The 18,493-nt window shown below is 42.6% G+C and overlaps 1 protein-coding gene across 1 annotated transcript in view; it reads left to right on the top strand.

The window, feature by feature from the left end:
* Positions 1-18,493, top strand: part of LOC133409755 (adhesion G protein-coupled receptor A3) — a 225,467-nt gene that overhangs the window by 181,205 nt on the left and 25,769 nt on the right. The window contains exons 15-16 of the mRNA XM_061690192.1: positions 552-679; positions 13,774-13,897. Coding sequence (XP_061546176.1) covers positions 552-679; positions 13,774-13,897 — 252 coding nt within the window. The remainder of the gene's footprint in view (positions 1-551; positions 680-13,773; positions 13,898-18,493) is intronic.

The following is an 18,493-nucleotide window of genomic DNA, read 5'->3' on the forward strand; positions in this document are numbered from 1 at the left end:
CATAATGTTATTTATTATTATGTGTTTACTGTGTTTTGAGTTAGATAACAGTGGTACTGTGCTGATAATACTTGACCACCGCCTAAAACAACACTTCTTTGAAAAGGACATTTTCTTTTGCAATGTTCTTCTCTGGCTTACAGTCTCAGCTAAATGCCCGAAATGCAATATGTAAACACCTGGATGGAATATTCAATCATTCAATCAATCCTTGATGTTTGTCTTTTTAGCTCAATTGGACTTATTATTATTATCCATCCATCCATCCATCCATGCATTTTCTGTACAGTTTATCCTCACTAGGGTCGCGGGCGTGCTGGAGCCTATCCCAGCTATCTTTGGGCGAGAGGCGGGGTACACCTTGAACTGGTCGCCAGCCAATCGCAGGGCACATATAAACAATCATTCGCACTCATATTCACACCTACTGGCAATTTAGAGTCTTCAATTAACCTGCCACACATGTTTTCTCATGAAACTAAACCTTTCATATTATTTGTCATGAAACTGACAATTTCCTCTAATCTCCATTTTGCTCCTTTATTTCCCAGGATCTGAAGAAGGTGCTGTCTTTCCCCCCATACCCAGGGGAGTTTTTGCACCCGGTCGTATATGCCTGCACGGCCGTCATGTTGCTCTGCCTCTTTGCCTCCATCATCACATATATCGTGCATCACAGGTAAGAAAATTCACCCCTTTAGCAAATATTTATGTTGAAAGGTGCATTGGCAGACTGATCATCTGTTGTGGGTGCACCCGGCCTTGCTCTTGCATCAAGCTTCGTAGGTCACAAACCTCTCTAGACTCTAAACAGGATATGTCCAAACAAAAATTTATAGATGATGCTTCAATGGGTCCCTAAAACAAATGTTTATGTAATCTTTTTATTTCTTTTCATTTTGAATCATGTGTCATGAATGTGTTATGACTCGGACGCTTTAGACTGGCAGAAAGCACCACAGCTGCTTTGACTAAGAGCTTGTAAATCATAAACACCAGCTATTTTGTGTCATGAACGGAACAGAGGCTAGGACCCAAAAATGCAAGACTCCAAAACAAATGGACAGTTTCCAAAAAGAGAGGTTTAATAGACGGGCATAGGTCGGTACACGGGCAGGCAATCCAAGAAGGGCAACAGTATCCAAGAACATGAGGCAAAGAGGCAAGGTCGATAATCGGAACAGGGTCAAAGTCTTACTGTGAGTCTGTGACAAGGAATGCTGGAACATGACGACAAGGTACAACGAACTGGCAACGAGTGGGAATGAGACACGAGGTTAAATACAATATGTAATTAGGTATGAACGAGGCACAGGTGGTGAAGATGCTCACAGGAGCAGGTGTGTGAGCAACGAGAGAGAGGAAGACAAAACCTGGAACACACACGCACACACACACACACACACATGACAGTACCCCCCCCTTAACGGCCGGCCCCAGACGGCCCTGGGGCCCCTGGATGCGCAACGTGGAAGTCCCGAATGAGCGAATCATCCATGATAAACGCAGACGGTACCCATGAACGTTCCTCAGGCCCATAGCCCTCCCAGTCCACCAGATATTGAAACCCCCTCCCCCTCCGACGAGACGACAACAGCCGCTTCACAGCGAAGACAGGGCCCCCATCCACAAACCGGGGGGGAGGAGGGGGCCTGGAAGGCGGGACCAGAGGGGAGTCCCGGGCTGGTTTGAGTAGGCTGACATGAAAAGCAGGGTGGACCCGCATCGACCTTGGGAGCCTCAGCTTCACGGTGACAGGGTTGATGATCTTTGTGATGGGGAAGGGCCCAACGAACCTGGGAGCGAGCTTCTTGGACTCCACCCGGAGTGGAATATGTTTGGTCGAGAGCCAAACTCGCTGACCCACTTTGTAGTTCGGGGCCGGTGTCCTCCGACGGTCAGCAGCGGCTTTGTAGGACCGTCCCTGGCGCAGCAGCATCTGTCGGGCTCGCTCCCAGGTCCTCCTGCAGCGTCTCACCAAGGTTAATGCCGCTGGAACTGTGGACTCAGGGGCTATGGCAGGAAACAGAGATGGTTGGTAACCATGCACAACGTGAAAAGGCGATAGACCAGTGGATGCAGAGGGGAGGGAATTGTGGGAGAATTCGACCCAAACCAATTTCTGAGACCAGGATCGCGGATCCTGTGAAGCGAGACATCGGAGCCCCGTCTCCAGGTCCTGGTTCAGCCTCTCGGTTTGGCCGTTGGTTTCAGGATGAAACCCAGATGACAGACTGACGGTAGCACCTATGAGATTGCAAAACTCCTTCCAAAATTGCGAAATGAATTGGGGACCCCTATCAGACACCACATTCCTGGGGAAACCATGGAACTTAAAAACCTGATTAATCATCAGCTCGGCAGTGTCTTTAGCTGAGGGGAGTTTTGGAAGTGCAATGAAGTGTGCCATCTTAGAGAACCTGTCAACAACTGTAAGAATGGTGGTATTGCCTTTAGAGGCCGGTAATCCTGTCACAAAGTCTACGGAAATGTCTGACCAAGGACGTAGTGGTATTGGCAGGGGTCGCAACTCCCCAGAAGGACGTTGATGAGAGGGCTTGTTGGCAGCACATACCTGGCAAGCATTGACATAATCAATAACATCCCTCCTAATATTAGGCCACCAAAAGCGCTGTTCGACCACTGATTGAGTCTTGGCAATGCCTGGGTGACATACAGTGCGGTTCGTGTGAGCCCAGTGGATGACTCTTCCCCTTAAGGTCGGAACCACATAAAGCCTGTTTTCAGGGCAATCGTCAGGGCTAGGAGTGTCTTTCAGAGCCCCTTTAACCGCCGTTTCAATGTCCCAAACAAAAGCGGAAATAAAACATGACTTGGGCAAAATAGTCTTTGGGTTGGACAAAGAATTCTCTTCGGAGAAAATGCGTGACAAAGCATCTGGCTTACCATTTTTAGAACCGGGTCGGTAGGATAGCGTGAAATTAAATCTAGTAAAGAACAGAGCCCATCTAGCCTGCCTCGCATTTAATCTTTTAGCAGTCTTAATATACTCAAGGTTCTTGTGATCTGTCCATACTAAAAACGGAGTCTGTGCCCCCTCTAGCCAGTGCCTCCACTCCATCAAGGCCACCTTGACTGCCAGCAGTTCACGGTCACCAATGTCATAATTTTTCTCAGCTGGGGTCAGTTTTTTGGAGAGAAAAGCACAAGGATGTAATTTATCATCCTTGAGAGATTTCTGGGAGAGCACTGCTCCTATTCCGGCATCAGACGCATCGACTTCTACCACAAACTGCTGTTGGAGATCTGGCAAAGTAAGGATGGGAGCGGAGGTAAAGCTCGACTTAAGTTTTTGAAACGCTGCCTGACAAAGCGGGTTCCATGCAAAAGGTTTGTGTGGCGAGGTAAGATCATGCAAAGGAGAGGCTATAGAACTGAAATTCCTGATGAATTTTCTGTAGAAGTTTGCAAACCCTAAGAACCTTTGTACATCTTTGCGTGACGTGGGAGTAGGCCAATTAATTACTGCATCGACTTTGCAAGGGTCCATTTTGACTTCACCTTGAGCCAGGACAAAACCCAGAAAAGAAACTGACGCCCTGTGGAACTCACATTTCTCAGCCTTAACATATAGTTGGTTCTGCAGTAACTGCTGCAAAACAGAGCGGACATGAATAATGTGAGTCTCCTCATCCGGGGAGAAAATCAAAATGTCATCCAAATAAACAAAAACAAACATTCAGCATGTCACGCAGGACATCATTGACGAGGTTCTGGAAAACAGCTGGAGCGTTAGTAAGCCCAAAAGGCATTACCAAATATTCATAATGTCCTGTTGGTGTGTTAAATGCTGTTTTCCATTCATCCCCCTCCCTTATTCTGACTAGATGATATGCATTTCTTAAGTCCAGTTTGGTGAAAACCTTGGCTCCCTCCAGGAACTCAAAGGCGGTGGAGATGAGAGGAAGAGGGTACCTGTTTTTTACAGTGATATCGTTGAGACCCCGGTAATCGATACAGGGTCGCAGGGTCTTGTCTTTCTTGTCCACAAAGAAAAATCCTGCTCCCGCAGGGGATGAAGATGGGCGAATGAGGCCGGCTGCCAGTGATTCCTCCACGTACTCCTTCATGGGCTTGTGTTCCGGCCCTGAAAGAGAGAACAACCTGCCTCGTGGGGGTGTGGTTCCAGGCAGCAAGTCAATAGCACAGTCATAAGGTCTGTGGGGTGGAAGGGATTTGGCCTTGGAAAAAACGTCTTTAATATCCTGGTAACAGGTGGGCACTTGAGATAAATCAGGATCCCCAGATGGGGTCTGTGGATTGTCCTTAGAAACATGACCCTGAACATCACATGGCGGCTTGAAACAGTTCCGGGCGCAATTGCTGCCCCATGACATAACCTGCCCAGAGGACCAGTCAATGTGGGGGTTATGTAATCTCAACCATGGGTTCCCTAAGATAAGGTCCTGATTCATGGCGTCAAAAACATGAAAACTAATGCGTTCCGAAGTGAGAATCGGGAAATGTCAATGTGAGTGTTTGAGTGCGGTGAGTGATTTTGCCCATAAAACTGCCGTCTGCAGCATAGGTGTTGCGGTGGCGTTTTATTTCAAAGGTTCTAAGGTGCATACGTTTAACGAGGATGGAGTTGAGTAAGTTTGCGTCAGAACCAGAGTCAATTAATACAGGTGTATGAATTTCTTGATCAGGAGAGCATAGTGTCACTTTAGGAAGAACCCGTGTAGGGTCTTCCTTCATCAAATTCAGACTCACCTCTCCCGTGCCCTTGCTACCGGCACCGGCAACTTTGACGTGACAGTTGCTCACGGAATGACCCAACTGACCGCAGTAGAAGCACCGCCCTTCCCTCAGCCGGCGTTGACGTTCCTCAGGGGAGAGACGGAACCTGCCCAGTTGCATGGGTTCCTCCGTGGGGACGTTAGCCAGTGGGCTGAGACCGGAACCAGGGGATCTGTCTTGGTTTGGCTGGTCACCGAGGCTTGTCCTCAAAGTGCGCGGTGACGCAGCCTTCCGCCGATCTCCATCCAGCTCGCGATCCAAAAGCCTCCTGTCGATTTTTACAGGCGAGAGCGATGAGAGTGTCCAAGTCGGTCGGCAGGTCTAGCGGCACTAAATGATCCTTGACGGCGGGGGATAGTCCTTGAAAAAAGGCATCGAGTAGCGCCCGATTATTCCAATGACTCTCAGCTGCTAGAATGCGAAACTCAATCGCGTAATCTGACACCCTGCGCATGCCTTGTCGTAAGGTGACAAGGGAGCGAGCTGCCTCACGATCCGGAGTGGAAAATTGAAAAATTTGCTCCATAGTCTTTACGAAAAAAGCCCATGAATGACACGTGGCGGCATTGCGGCTCCATTCAGCAGTAGCCCACGCCTCCGCACGACCAGTCAGGTGGGAAATGACGAAAGCGATCTTTGCCCGCTCGGTGGGGAAGGCAGCTGCCTGCAGCTCAAAGTGGAGTTCGCACTGCGTGATGAACGGCTTAATGTTCCCAGAATTTCCAGAGAACCTCTCCGGTCGAGAGAGCTGTGGGCAGACAGCAGCGGAGGTGGCAGGTGGCTGCATGTTGACTGTTTCACATGGAAATACCGTGGCGGTATTGGGTGTGGTGCCAACTGGTTCCTTGTCTTGGATAATTTTCATAAGAAGTTCAAACTGTGAGGCCACCTGTCTCATCATATTGTCCTGATGCCTTGACAGTCCCTCTAGATGAAGGTGGAGGGCAGCAAGCTGCTCATCCCTGCTTCGAGAGGCGTTGACCCTGCGCTTGAAGGGCTTTGCGCACCGGGTCTGAGTCTGCTGGGTCCATGTTATGGCCAGTTCGTTCTGTCATGAACGGAACAGAGGCTAGGACCCAAAAATGCAAGACTCCAAAACAAATGGACAGTTTCCAAAAAGAGAGGTTTAATAGACGGGCATAGGTCGGTACACGGGCAGGCAATCCAAGAAGGGCAACAGTATCCAAGAACATGAGGCAAAGAGGCAAGGTCGATAATCGGAACAGGGTCAAAGTCTTACTGTGAGTCTGTGACAAGGAATGCTGGAACGTGACGACAAGGTACAACGAACTGGCAACGAGTGGGAATGAGACACGAGGTTAAATACAATCTGTAATTAGGTATGAACGAGGCACAGGTTGTGAAGATGCTCACAGGAGCAGGTGTGTGAGCAACGAGAGAGAGGAAGACAAAACCTGGAACACACACGCACACACACACACACACACATGACAATTTTGTGTGTGTGTGTGTGTGTGTGTGTGTGTGTGTGTGTGAATGCATGCCTTTTATATGACAGCAGTTTTGTAAAAGCATTTCCTTTCTAATGGATTACAACGGGGTACTCAGACCATCTTTGTTCCATTTTTGTAACATGGTGATCAGAATAGAGAATGTGATCATATGACTAAGCATCGCATACTACGCATCTGCCTATTCCTTTCTCTTGCACCAAAACTGAGACAATGTGACTTAATGATTAAGGAAATCAATGTATCATCTAATTGTGCACAATTAAAGTGTGACTATTATTTTTTCCCCTCCATTTGCACTGAAAGATATCTTTTGAGAAGGTTTTTTATACATTTTAGAATCATGGATGGCAGATGGGTGGAGACAAGATGATTGGCATTATCTGGCCCACTAAATTTCAGTATCACTAATTGCCATCTCACTCTCTGAAGTCGCTTGAGTATATAACAGATTTAGATATTTCATTTCATGGAAAAGTGAAAGAAACTGACCATGCAGTCATGGCCTCTGTTTATTATATGTATAATAAAATAACTTATACGCGTCAAAACTTATCCATTATACAGTGTATAATCTTACCATTATTTAAGGACAAAAAAGTATATTGTAAAGTAAAATTACACAAAGACAAAGTCAATATATAGGCTTTAAAATCTGCAACATGCTCAGAGAGTGGTGTACCATCAAGGGCACCCACTTAAGCATCTCCTCTCCTCCTCCAGTCAGTCCTCAGTACTAAACACCATCTCTGTTTCATAACACTTCAGTTGTATAGTATCACACAAGCTGATTGTCAGTCTGTGAAGCACTAACAGGGTGATAAATGGGCAAAACATGAGGGGGGTTGCTCAAGGCTTGACCCAATTTGTTCTTTCTCACATCACATTACACATGTACTCAACATATGCCAAAGGGTTAAGTCAGTGGTTCTGTCATGTCCCCCTGTTTTGAAGTAAGAAATTAAATATATTTTCTTGTTTCTCCTTTAATATACAGTATTATTATTATTATTTTTTGTTTGCAAATGTCTCTCTCCTCTGAATGTGAAATGACTGTTGTCAATCCCATCATTATTTCTGTGTGATAAATTTATTTCGATAGAAGAAAAAAAAGAATAAACCCCACAGGTGAGAATTACTGGATTAGTAAGAGTTGCAAAAAGTCTCACCAAACGAAATATGCTCAATATAATGAATCTTAGGAATTAAATGGAAATGATGCTCGCTGCACTGCCCATTTTTGCATTCCACCTACAGTGTACGCTCAGTGAGGCAAGTTACATTTTTGGTTCTGATTTGGCTCAGATTAAGTTTAATAACACTTCCTAATTCCCCCTGTTCTCAATACAACCAGTGACACTAATATTTGTATATTCATTAAATGCAGAGATGTTAATATTTTATGTTTGTTGCCAGCATAATTCAAAAGTTCAAGAAAACATTTAGTTCAATGTCTGGGCTGGTAGAAAAAAAATACATCATGATTTTCCTTGGAATTCCCAGCATTCAGTAACTTAAATTCATTATTAACTAATAAAAAAAAAAAAAAAAAAAAAAACTGGCGATAAGCGGTTTGGAAAATGGAAGGACGGAAAATAAAACCAAACCAATCCCTAACTTCAGCTGTAATTAATTTTTAAACCACCAAACATTTCACATTTTCTATTAAGGTTTTGAAAGAAACTGAATTGCTTTTCCTTCACAAATTGTTAAAACAGCTAACAAATAAGTAAAACTTCATGTAACACTGTTTAAAAAACACACAGCACATGCACATTTCTAAAAGAAGGCCTATTTATAGAGTTGTTTCCCAGGTATTTTAAGGGATTCAGAAAATGTAATTGGTTGGGGAAGAATATTCCAATGGGCCAAAATAGCAAAAGTTTGGTCTTCTTGATGTGTCATTGGAAGTATCAGACAAACAATAGCCTAAACTCTGCCAGGTGGTTGTGTACGGAACTAAAAGTTTGGACACATAATTGGGCACAGTGTATACACATTCGGGTCTCTCAAGTGCCTGCACATGCTTCAAGAGTGGAATTGCACAACAAAGTATTTTTTTTTGTTGAGCTATGTTATAAAATGTGTCTTGAAGTACCGTAATTTCTTGTTTTGTAAACAACAACCATCATTTATTTCTTTATGTTTTGGTTAATGATAATGCTTTGCTGAAATGCTTGACAGTTTAATTTGAATCGCATTAAAATAAAATTAAATGTGTTTCACCTGGTCCTTCATGTTTTCTTAAAGGAATTGTATACATCTTACAAATTCTGCCTGAGTAAATACAGATAATACTTCATGTTTTGATCATATGGGTAGAAGCAAAATCATGGATTGTAAAAATGCATTATACATAGGTTGAAGGGTTTTCCAGAATTTTGAGGTCAACTTTGGCGGTGCGCATTATACATGGGTGCGCAATATACATGAGAAGTTACGGTAAGCCATTCAGATTTTGGCCAATTAAAATAAGGATAATGGGCAGCTACCCAAGTGAACATCTGCCATTCTGAATGGCTGGTTTTTTTTCATAGAGTAAAATTCCATCTTGGGGCTCAAAAGATGAGGCGGAAGGACATCTTAATTCATTCCAGCCTCTGGGAGAAAGGGTGTGCAGGGTTGCAGGTTAATGTACTTGAGCCCAGTGAAAGCCCACTCCAGAGCCTATGAAAACCTCCTTCCAGGGAGGCCAGCAGCCAGCTTGATTTATGGCATCTTTGCAGGATCCAGTTCAATACCTAAACTGTGGCAAAAGCAGCAGCACTAGCTCTTATCCAGACCTGTGAAGCCTGGCCCCAGACACACGTCATAGCTCACTGTGTCAATGCTTCATCTTCAGTTGGCTCAAGTGCAACTGGATTACCATTTGTGATCATGATGATTTCCAGGCTATATGATATTTTATATTACTACTGTTGATTCAATAAATGGTGGACACAGGAATGTTGTTAAAATGTGTGTCAAACTGTATATTCCTTTTGTTTGACCTATTCAGCCTATTCTGTAACAGCAGGCTAGAAAATGGTAAAGTGGGTTAAGTGCCTTGCCCATGGCTATGTAACCCTGGGCCCAATGCAAATATATGTAGTTTTTCCAAGAAGCTTCAATTGATCTCGAGAACCAGAAACAAACCCCATTCCCCTTGAAGTCATCATGGAGTGATTCCTGTTTCTGTGCATATACCACTCTGTGTAGTCACATTGTTGACACGTTGGGAAGCTCTTTACCTGAGGTCCATCACTTTAAAACCAATTTGAGTTATGTATTAGAATTAAAGAGTTACTGTACTGAATCTATTTTATGTCACTGGAGGTGTAGTGGTACACTTACCTGACTTTGGTGCAGGCAGCTTGGATTCAGTTCCCACTCAGTGCTAGTGTGAATGTGAATGTAAATGGTCATTTGTCTCTAATGTATATGTTTCCTGAGATTGACTGGTGACCAGTCCGACTTTCGCCTCGAGTCAGCTGAGATTGGCTACCGCTTCCCGTGACCATGAAGATGATAAGCCTAGTAGAGGATGGATGGATAGATGGATGAATGGATTATTATTATTATACTATTTTATGCTTCAGTATATTGAAGTGACAATTGATACTGAGCATCTTTAGGAGGAAATACTGAAACAAGTATATACTTATTTCTAGTGAAAGGAAAATGTTATTGCTATTGTTATACTTTAGTTAGACTATTCATTATATTTTCATGGTGGTTGTAGTTTTTACTGTTGTAGAACTGTAATTTATAATAAGGTTGCCAAATTATTAGAAACACATCTCAATATGATGTATTGCAGTTCTACACCACTGCAAAATACTTCACGGTGCACAGATTCTTAAATAATACTTAAAGGTCCCGTATTTTGGCTATTTAGACCCCCATAGAGTGACTCTCAACATGGACTTAGTACAAAAGTGTCGATTTCATTAAAAAAAAAACACATTGGTTTTGTCATAAGTGTTCAGAAAAGGCACCTCTGACAGCTACTTCTATTTGACCCAGTTTTGTATCTGCTTTGTCCCTGTTGGGCTAAGGCTGCCCCCTTTTCTCTGATCGGTTGCCTCCCTGTAGAAGACCCACTTGAGAGCACACGTGTTTGTTACATTGACAGCGCTGGCTTTGTTGTCTGGAGAGATCTTCGCTAGTGACGCAGATAAGCTCGAGAGATTCGAATGATTGGATTTCAGGCCTCTCGGTAGAAAAATGTCTGGAAAACAGGAATGCATGTTTACTGAGGCACCATAGAGACAATATTACATCCCAACGCTGAAGAAAAGTTGGTTTAGCAAAATACAGGACCTTTAATCCTACAAAGCCTATGCACCAAACAGCAGCTCAGAGGACCTACCCTTTTTGAATCATTGGAGTGGGTGCTGGGGAGCGCTCCGGCTGGGGAATACTTTATTCTGCTGGGGTACACAGCTCATGTGGCCAATGACAATAAGACTTAGAAGGGTGTGACTGGGAGGAAACCCCCACAATCTAAACCCTTGTGGTGCTTTGTCATTTGACATGGGTATTTGTCAGATATTGTTCATAACAAACACCATGTTCAAGCATAACGGTGTCCATATGTGCACTTGGAACAAGGACAACCGAAGCTGCAGTTTAATGATCAACTCAAATGTCATGTCATTGGACCAAATGTCTTAGACACTCTGATGAAGAGAGGGGAGGAGCTGTCAACTGATCCCGCCCTGCTGGTGTGATGGCCCAATGGTGGGGGAGTATGCCGGTCAGACCTGGCAGATCCAAACATATTGTGAGTGTTTGCTGTCCCCTGTTGGAAGAAGAGTCCACTCCCACCTCCCACAAAACTTTGACCACCTCTTGGCGGAGGCGTGGCACATTGAGTCTGAGTGTGTCATGTTCCAGGCCTACATTGTTGAGGCGGTCGACCGGAGCTACCTCCGTTAGGTGGGCAGTGCCTGTTGTGGTAGTCATTTCTGAACCTGTTGCTGGACACCGGTGGTGAGGGATGTTGTCAAGCTGAAGTACACCTAACTGACCTTTTTGGCCTTGAGGACTGGTGTCAGGATTTGGTCCAAATTGTTAGCAGTAGGTGGCTTTTGTTTTCAGTGAGGGTTGAACTCTGCCAAGGCTTCCCTTTGTCATTGATTCTGTTTATAATGTTTAAAGACAGAATTTCTAGGCATAGACAAGATGTTAATATCAGGGTTTGCATCGTCATGAAAAACCTGAAAAAGTTATGGGAATTCTTTATGCATTTTCCTGGGAAAGTTATGGATTTTTTAATTTTTTATATCGTTTTGGAAAAGTCAAGGAAATGTTGAATGTATAATATTTAAGATATATAAAACAAATAAAATGGTGTTACTTTTGATTGAAATTTAACTGATTACGATTCAAATTGACATGGAACGGCAACGTTCCACTTATAGCGGCGTACGCCGCCATACAGGAAATGCGACAGGTCATGGCATTGGCGAGGGTTCACTGGCACACTCAAACATCTTCCAAACGCGGATTTCAAAGAGAACGTAATTCCAGGAAAGTGCCATTTTAAAAATGAGTGGCTTTATAAATTGAGGTTTCAACTTTGGATACAGAAAGACCCTGACGACGGATGTGCGAAATGCCAACTTTGCTCAAAATCTTTCAATGTAACCAACATGGGAGAAGTGGCACTGGTAAGCCACATGAAGGGGAAGAATCATATGTCGGCTGCCAAAGACTAAAAACTCCATCAGGAAGTTTACAGGTTTCATTACATGCACATTTACTGCACCACAGACTGCCATGACTGTGGGGTCTGCAATTCCAACACTGAAGCAGATGAAATTGGACGTAAACAGCGTCAACAGAAGTTCTAACAGTCAAAGTTCTGTGGTCATTAAAAGTAATGAATTTTCACTATACTTACAAGTCGTTGGAAGGCGTAAGTTGTCTTTTCAAGTTAATGTTTCCTGACAGCCATATAGCGAGTAGGTTTGTATGTGGTGAGAGAAAGTGTAGTTACATGTGCACATACGGGCTTGCCTCATATTTTAAGAAGCTGCTTCTTAAAGAAGTGTTGCAATAAACTGCATATGCATGCGCGCATTTTACTAATTTTCTGTGGTCTCACTTGAATGTGCAATTTTTTCGGTCTTGGATATTAAGGGAAAAGTTTTGGAAAAGTCTAAAAAAGTGTACAACCCCTGTAATCTGAGACCATGGTCCTCAGTTGGAAAAGGGTGTAGTGCCCTCTCCCAGATATCTCAGGGTCTTTTTCATGATTTACTGGTTGATTTACTCTCCCATCCTCTCCTATGGTCACAAACTGTGGTTAATGTCCAAAAGAATAGGGGCCTGAATTGAGTTTCTTCCTTAGGTTGTCCACGCTCTTCCTCAGAGATAGGGTGAGAAGTGCCTGATTTAGAGTGCAAGGTCAGAAAATTAACTGTGCACATAAACAGATGTGGTAGCTGATCTACTAACCGGGCACAACCAGGGTTGCATCTGCCAAACACGCTAAATTGCAGCGCAGTTAATTTTGTGTGATGTGCAAAGATTACTGTACAGTATATGAAAATCGATTAATATTGCATGTGCAATGCGATTTATGAAGCCTTAGACAAATTGCACTGGCTGATTTTATGTCCTTAAATACCACGTCTTTAATAGGGCAGGTGCAAACCAGCATGCAATGTGGTGCCAACGTTAGTCCCCAAAACATGCATAGTAAGTTAATTGAAAACTCTAAATTGCCCGTAGGTGTATATGTGAGTGCGAATGGTTGTTTGTTTATTTGCGCCCTGCAATTGGCTGGTGACTAGTTCAGGGTGGGAGGAAACCAGAGTCCCTGGAGAAAACCCACGCAGGCACGGGGAGAACATGCAAACTCCACACAGGCGGGGGTGAGATTTGAACTCCGGTCCTCAGAATTACGAGGAACTGCTATGTGCTTACCAGTCATCCACCGTGCCACCTTTGTAACTTGAATAGTTTTTTTTTGTTTTTTTTCTGTGCTTTCACTTCAGTGTAAATTTGAAACTAAACTTCATAAAATTCAATTTAAAAATAGCTGTAAATATTTGGATGTGCATGTTACTGTTATAATTTGGATGGTGTTTCACAGTCAGCTCTTCTCCCCATTGCCTGCACTCGAGGTCATAAATATCTACTTATACCAATATCTACCTATAGCAATATGTAAAAGCAAACCATGCTGATATTCTTTTTTTTTTGGGGGGGGGGCCTACGGTAGATTACAGTGTGACCTATCCAAATGTTATTGTTTGATTTTAACCAATTTGACAGTCATTTGTTCCACTCGTGGTTGATACCAAATAAACTACTGAATGAAGTGGCCACAAAACTTTACAAATTTTCTATTTTTACTGAACAAACGCAACCCAGAATTTTGGCTCCATAAGTATAAACATTATTATAGTGAAGTGATCTGCTGAAGCTGTGGTAATGGCAATGCGTTATCGAAGATACATTTTCTATGAAGTCTCTTTTTGCTTTGAAACAAAAAAATAAAACATTCTGTTCATGCTCATTTTCTATATATTTATCTTTCTTTTGGCAGTGCAATCCGCATCAGTCGAAAGGGATGGCATATACTTCTCAACTTCTGCTTCCATACGGCTCTGACCTTCGCTGTGTTTGCCGGCGGCATCAATCGAATCAAATATCCCATCATATGTCAAGCAGTAAGTGCATTCCGTTTTTGTGGACCTCACTAACATAGCCCAGGAAAGTGATTAGGAATGTTCATTGAGTTGTCAGAATTGAAAGCAGTCTGTGACTGGGCATCTTTTGTAAAATAAGAAAATCACAGTTGTAGTGGCAGTAGCACATTTGCTTTATGATGCAAGCAGCAGTCCTCATCCCAAATGTATACATAAGAAATTGTGTGTTCATTTTCTTTTTTTTTATTTGGTACATGGGTATGTTTTATCTGGAAATTACACAAGAAAGTGACAAACGTGTAAGATGTATTCAGAGATATTATTTTCAGAAAGATTACTGCTTTCACCTTGTCCAAAATCACACTCACTTACTCAATAGGGGCATATAATGTTCTAAATTTACAGTTTATTAAAACGCTCAAGATCTGTCATTCCCAACCCAACCAGGGTGCCATTGCACACTTGTGTGCCATGCGAGATCTTCAGGGATGCTGTGGAAAATTATGCAATTTAACTACATTTATCTGAAAATTATTTATTCATTAAAATCTTTTTTTTTTCATCCATTTATGCCAGGGACTTATAGTGACAGGCAGAACAATTAGAAGCTCTCCATTATATAGCAGATGGTACAATAAACCTATGTCTATCCACCTATTCCTGTTTATAAAACAAAATAATTAATGGCTTCTGGCAAGTATGTGAAGTAACAGGCCCCGATTTCACTCCAAGTAAATTAATGAGTAATTTGAGACGGCATTATAATTATTTCAGTATTCATACTCGTCATAATTTTGTCTGGTCGTGTGCCGTAAGATTTTTACAATGTAAAATGAGTGCCTTGTTTCAATAAAGTTTGGGAAAGACTGCTCTAGATAATGCTTGAAGTTAGCAGCATTCCTTAGAATTGTACAAAATATTGTGTTCGGAAATTCATCATTTTAAAAATGTTTGAAAAAAAACCGATGAAAATGACAAATTTTTATCGCCAACTTCAAATTTGGCCAGGATATAGATAATTAGGGGTATAACTGTATATGTTTTTTTCCAAGAAGTTTAACCTTGCAGGTAACAGAATCTGTTTGTTGGGTAGCAGAGTGGCCAATATATCTATGTCAAGGAAAAGGGCAAAGGGATGGCTGGTTGAGTTGAGTTTTGTCCAAATGAATGTTACTGGTCAACACAGAAAATTGACCTCAACCCCATCAAACACCTTTGGGATGAACTTGAACATACGTAGATTGTGAGTGAGCCCTTCACATGCAATGTCAATGTCTGACCTCACTTGTGGATGAATGGACGAACCCCCCCCCCCCCCCCCCCCCCCCCCACACACACACACACAAACACACGCACACAAACAGCCACACACACGTCACTTCAAGATCGTGTATGATTCTGTTCCTATAGTTTTAATAGCCAGATGGCTGCTAAAATGACTTGTTCATGTTGTGTTATACTGTGCCATTTTACAGATAACTGTAGAAATTAATATCATGCCTGTGGAAAACAGAAGGAGCATGCTTCAGCCTTGCAAGACACCCCTTGCCTTGTCGTCACTTTGTGTAAATGAGGCAACACTCATGCGCTTGAAGTACTTTGACAGTGCAATGGTTATGGTCCATTTAAAGTGAATGGTGGTAACAAGGACTGTTACGGTTGGCAGCCCTGTATTTTGTTGATCAAAATAGCTGCCAAATAGACATTGTGAAAAGTGGTGGTATTACATGGGCGCACATGTGCTCCATCACTCTAAGCAATCACATGTGCATGCCTATAGGGTTATTTCAAATCCTGAATACCATCCAATAATAAACCATGCAGTTTATTAAAATTCGGATAACATTTTATTGCATCCTTTGAAGACAAGGCGATATGGCCTTAAAATGAAATTAAATTTTATTCCCACCCCCCCCCCCCACAAAAAAATGGTTCTGTTATAAAAATGTTTTAAAAGCTAGCTCGCTGCATGCTAGGGTGAAGCAAAGTTTCCGTGGTAATCAAAACACCTCTGTCACAAACCTAGATTTCCAGCAAGTTGTAATTCCAAGTCAGTTGTTATATCTACCAGGATCTAATGTTGGAGAGATGAAGATGCAGAAGTACCACACCACCATCTTTACTTTACTTTGCTCTGGAGTGTACACACTCCTTCGCCTCACTGGTAAATAAAAAAAAAAAGAAAAGAAAAGGTTGCACGTCTTAGGACCCATGCGGACTGAACCGAAACAGTGACATCGAACCGTTTGGATGGTTTTCAAGAACCGTTCCACCCTACATCATAGTATTTTATATAATTATGTTAAAATGTGCTGAAAAGCCGCACAGTAGTTTGAATAAGTGGAAACTATGTGCTGCAATTCAATGTTTTAAAAAGCACTTAAATAAGTGAAATATATTTGACAAGCTTTACAATTCAAACATTACAAAAGTGTAAAAAAAAAAAAAAAACTATAAAACTATTATTAGCAAAAGGTATGCCCACACTGAATAAGAGTAAACTGGTATCAAATGCTTTTAACATGCTTTTAGTTGCTTTGCATGAGTTCATAAAGCAGCTCTGTTTTTACCTGATGAAAATGCATGTTATAGCTTTTAATGGGAGGGAGCACCTTTTAACCTCAAACCTGAGCTGCTATATCAGGAATATCCAGAAAATACATTTTAGAAACGATTTCAAAGAAAGGGTTTAAAGGTACAAGGTACAGAAAGAATCAATTGTACTAAACTCAGCAAATGAAAAGGAAGGAGTTAACAATAGACACCAAACTTTTGATATCAATGATGTTGATGACACATTATACTGTATTTGAAATAGAATATACCTAAGGAGATAACTATACGTGTTGAGTAAATTTACTTATTTGCTTTCCACAAAGGTTATTTGATAGACTTAACCATTATCCATAAGGCAAAAAGTTGGAACAGCAAGTATTAGATTGTTAGTTTCAATGATGTTGGTTGTGTCCAGTTTTTTCCAGGAAGTTCAAACATTTTTGTTTTTCATTTAGTTTTCTAATTATGTTTTCCATTTATGACTTTATAATTTGTAAGAACCTCTCCCTCTCTATGTCTTGTCAAGCCAGGCTGTTGTGGTAGCAGTTGAGAAGAGAGACTACAAAAACATACTACATAAGATTATGTATATACACCTCACCACAATAAGTACAGTTTGGTTTGGAATAGTTGTAAAATGCATTCCTTTGGGGAATACATACATATATTACTAGTTGGTTGTGCTCCGCTAATTATGAGGGGCTGGTCTCAGCCAAAAATGCCCGGGCTGATTTTTTTGTCCAAGTCTACCCCTGTGTACAGGTGAGGAAAGGCGAACTTGGCAAAATATTTTCAGCTTGGAATGGGTCAAAAGCTTCCAGCACGTCATTAAATCACTGCTTCTGCCACTTATAAATGAATACTATGTATTTGGAAATGTTCAGCTTGATTGACCCCCGTGACACACTCACACCACTCAGTGTATATATTTTTCTCAATAATCACATTTGGGTGTCTGGCTCTCCTGGGGGTGAGGGTGTGGCGGGGCGTTGGGGGCAGGGGGTGGCTTTGGGTCCCTGCGGCACCCACCGGGTGGCCAGTTGTCGGGGCGCCTCAGTGGGGCCGGCAGACCGCCCTGGGTCCTTTGGTGTGGGACGTGTCCCGTCCACCGGGCTGCTCTCGGGTGGACCACTGGGCTCGATCCTGCCACTCGATTGATTAGGTGGGGTCCTTAGCCTCTGCGGTGCGGGCACAGCAATTACAGGACATTTCTGTCAGTCTTTGTGCATGTAAAACAGTGTCAATTCACTTGCATGTGTCCGCAAGCACACACCCCTGGGACTCTTTCACTGGGTGTGGGGCCAGGCACATATTCCGACAAATAACTCATGAATATGCGAATTGCTTGTGTATCCCCTCACTCATACTTTCATCCTATAGACTTTGGTAATTTACATAGTCAATCCCACCTCACTTCAGTTCACGACCCTTGTCCTGCATGCTTCTTCTCCTGTCCTTGTCCTGTTCTCGCTTGTCCTGTCCTTCCCTCACAAGGTGTAGCACTACAGCCCCATGCAACACTCATATTTAATGTTTCATTGTTGTAGATAATGTAATGACTTACTTTTCTCATCCTGTTTACAATTAGTGTTTTGTCTTTTGTCTTCGTTTCTCTCTCCCCTCTAGAAACAGTTCTGTTCGACTGATCGACTCGGATTCCCAATAAACTTCAATTATAATACTAAGAAACCACAGCGGAAGCTTAAAAACTCCACTGTGACACAGTAAAACTGTTCCGGCATAAAAGGGATACAGATCTTCCATTCTGCTTGACATAACACCCAAACAGGACAACAACAACAACAACAAAAGAGATTGAAACCCTGGTTTTCCTTCCACCGGCTGCTTTCTTGTCATATAGAAAACTATGTGAAAATGATTTGTAAAATAAGAGATAGGGATTTGTATGACGGTGATACAGTGGACGACTGGTTAGTACATCCGCCTCAAAAGTTCTGAGGACCTGGGTTCAAATCCGGCCTCGCCTCTGTGGAGTTTGGATGTTCTCCCCGTGCATGCGTGGGTTTTCTCCAGGTACTCCGGTTTCCTCCCACATCCCAA

This window comes from Phycodurus eques, chromosome 11 (assembly GCF_024500275.1).
Source record: "Phycodurus eques isolate BA_2022a chromosome 11, UOR_Pequ_1.1, whole genome shotgun sequence".
Lineage (NCBI taxonomy): Eukaryota > Metazoa > Chordata > Actinopteri > Syngnathiformes > Syngnathidae > Phycodurus > Phycodurus eques.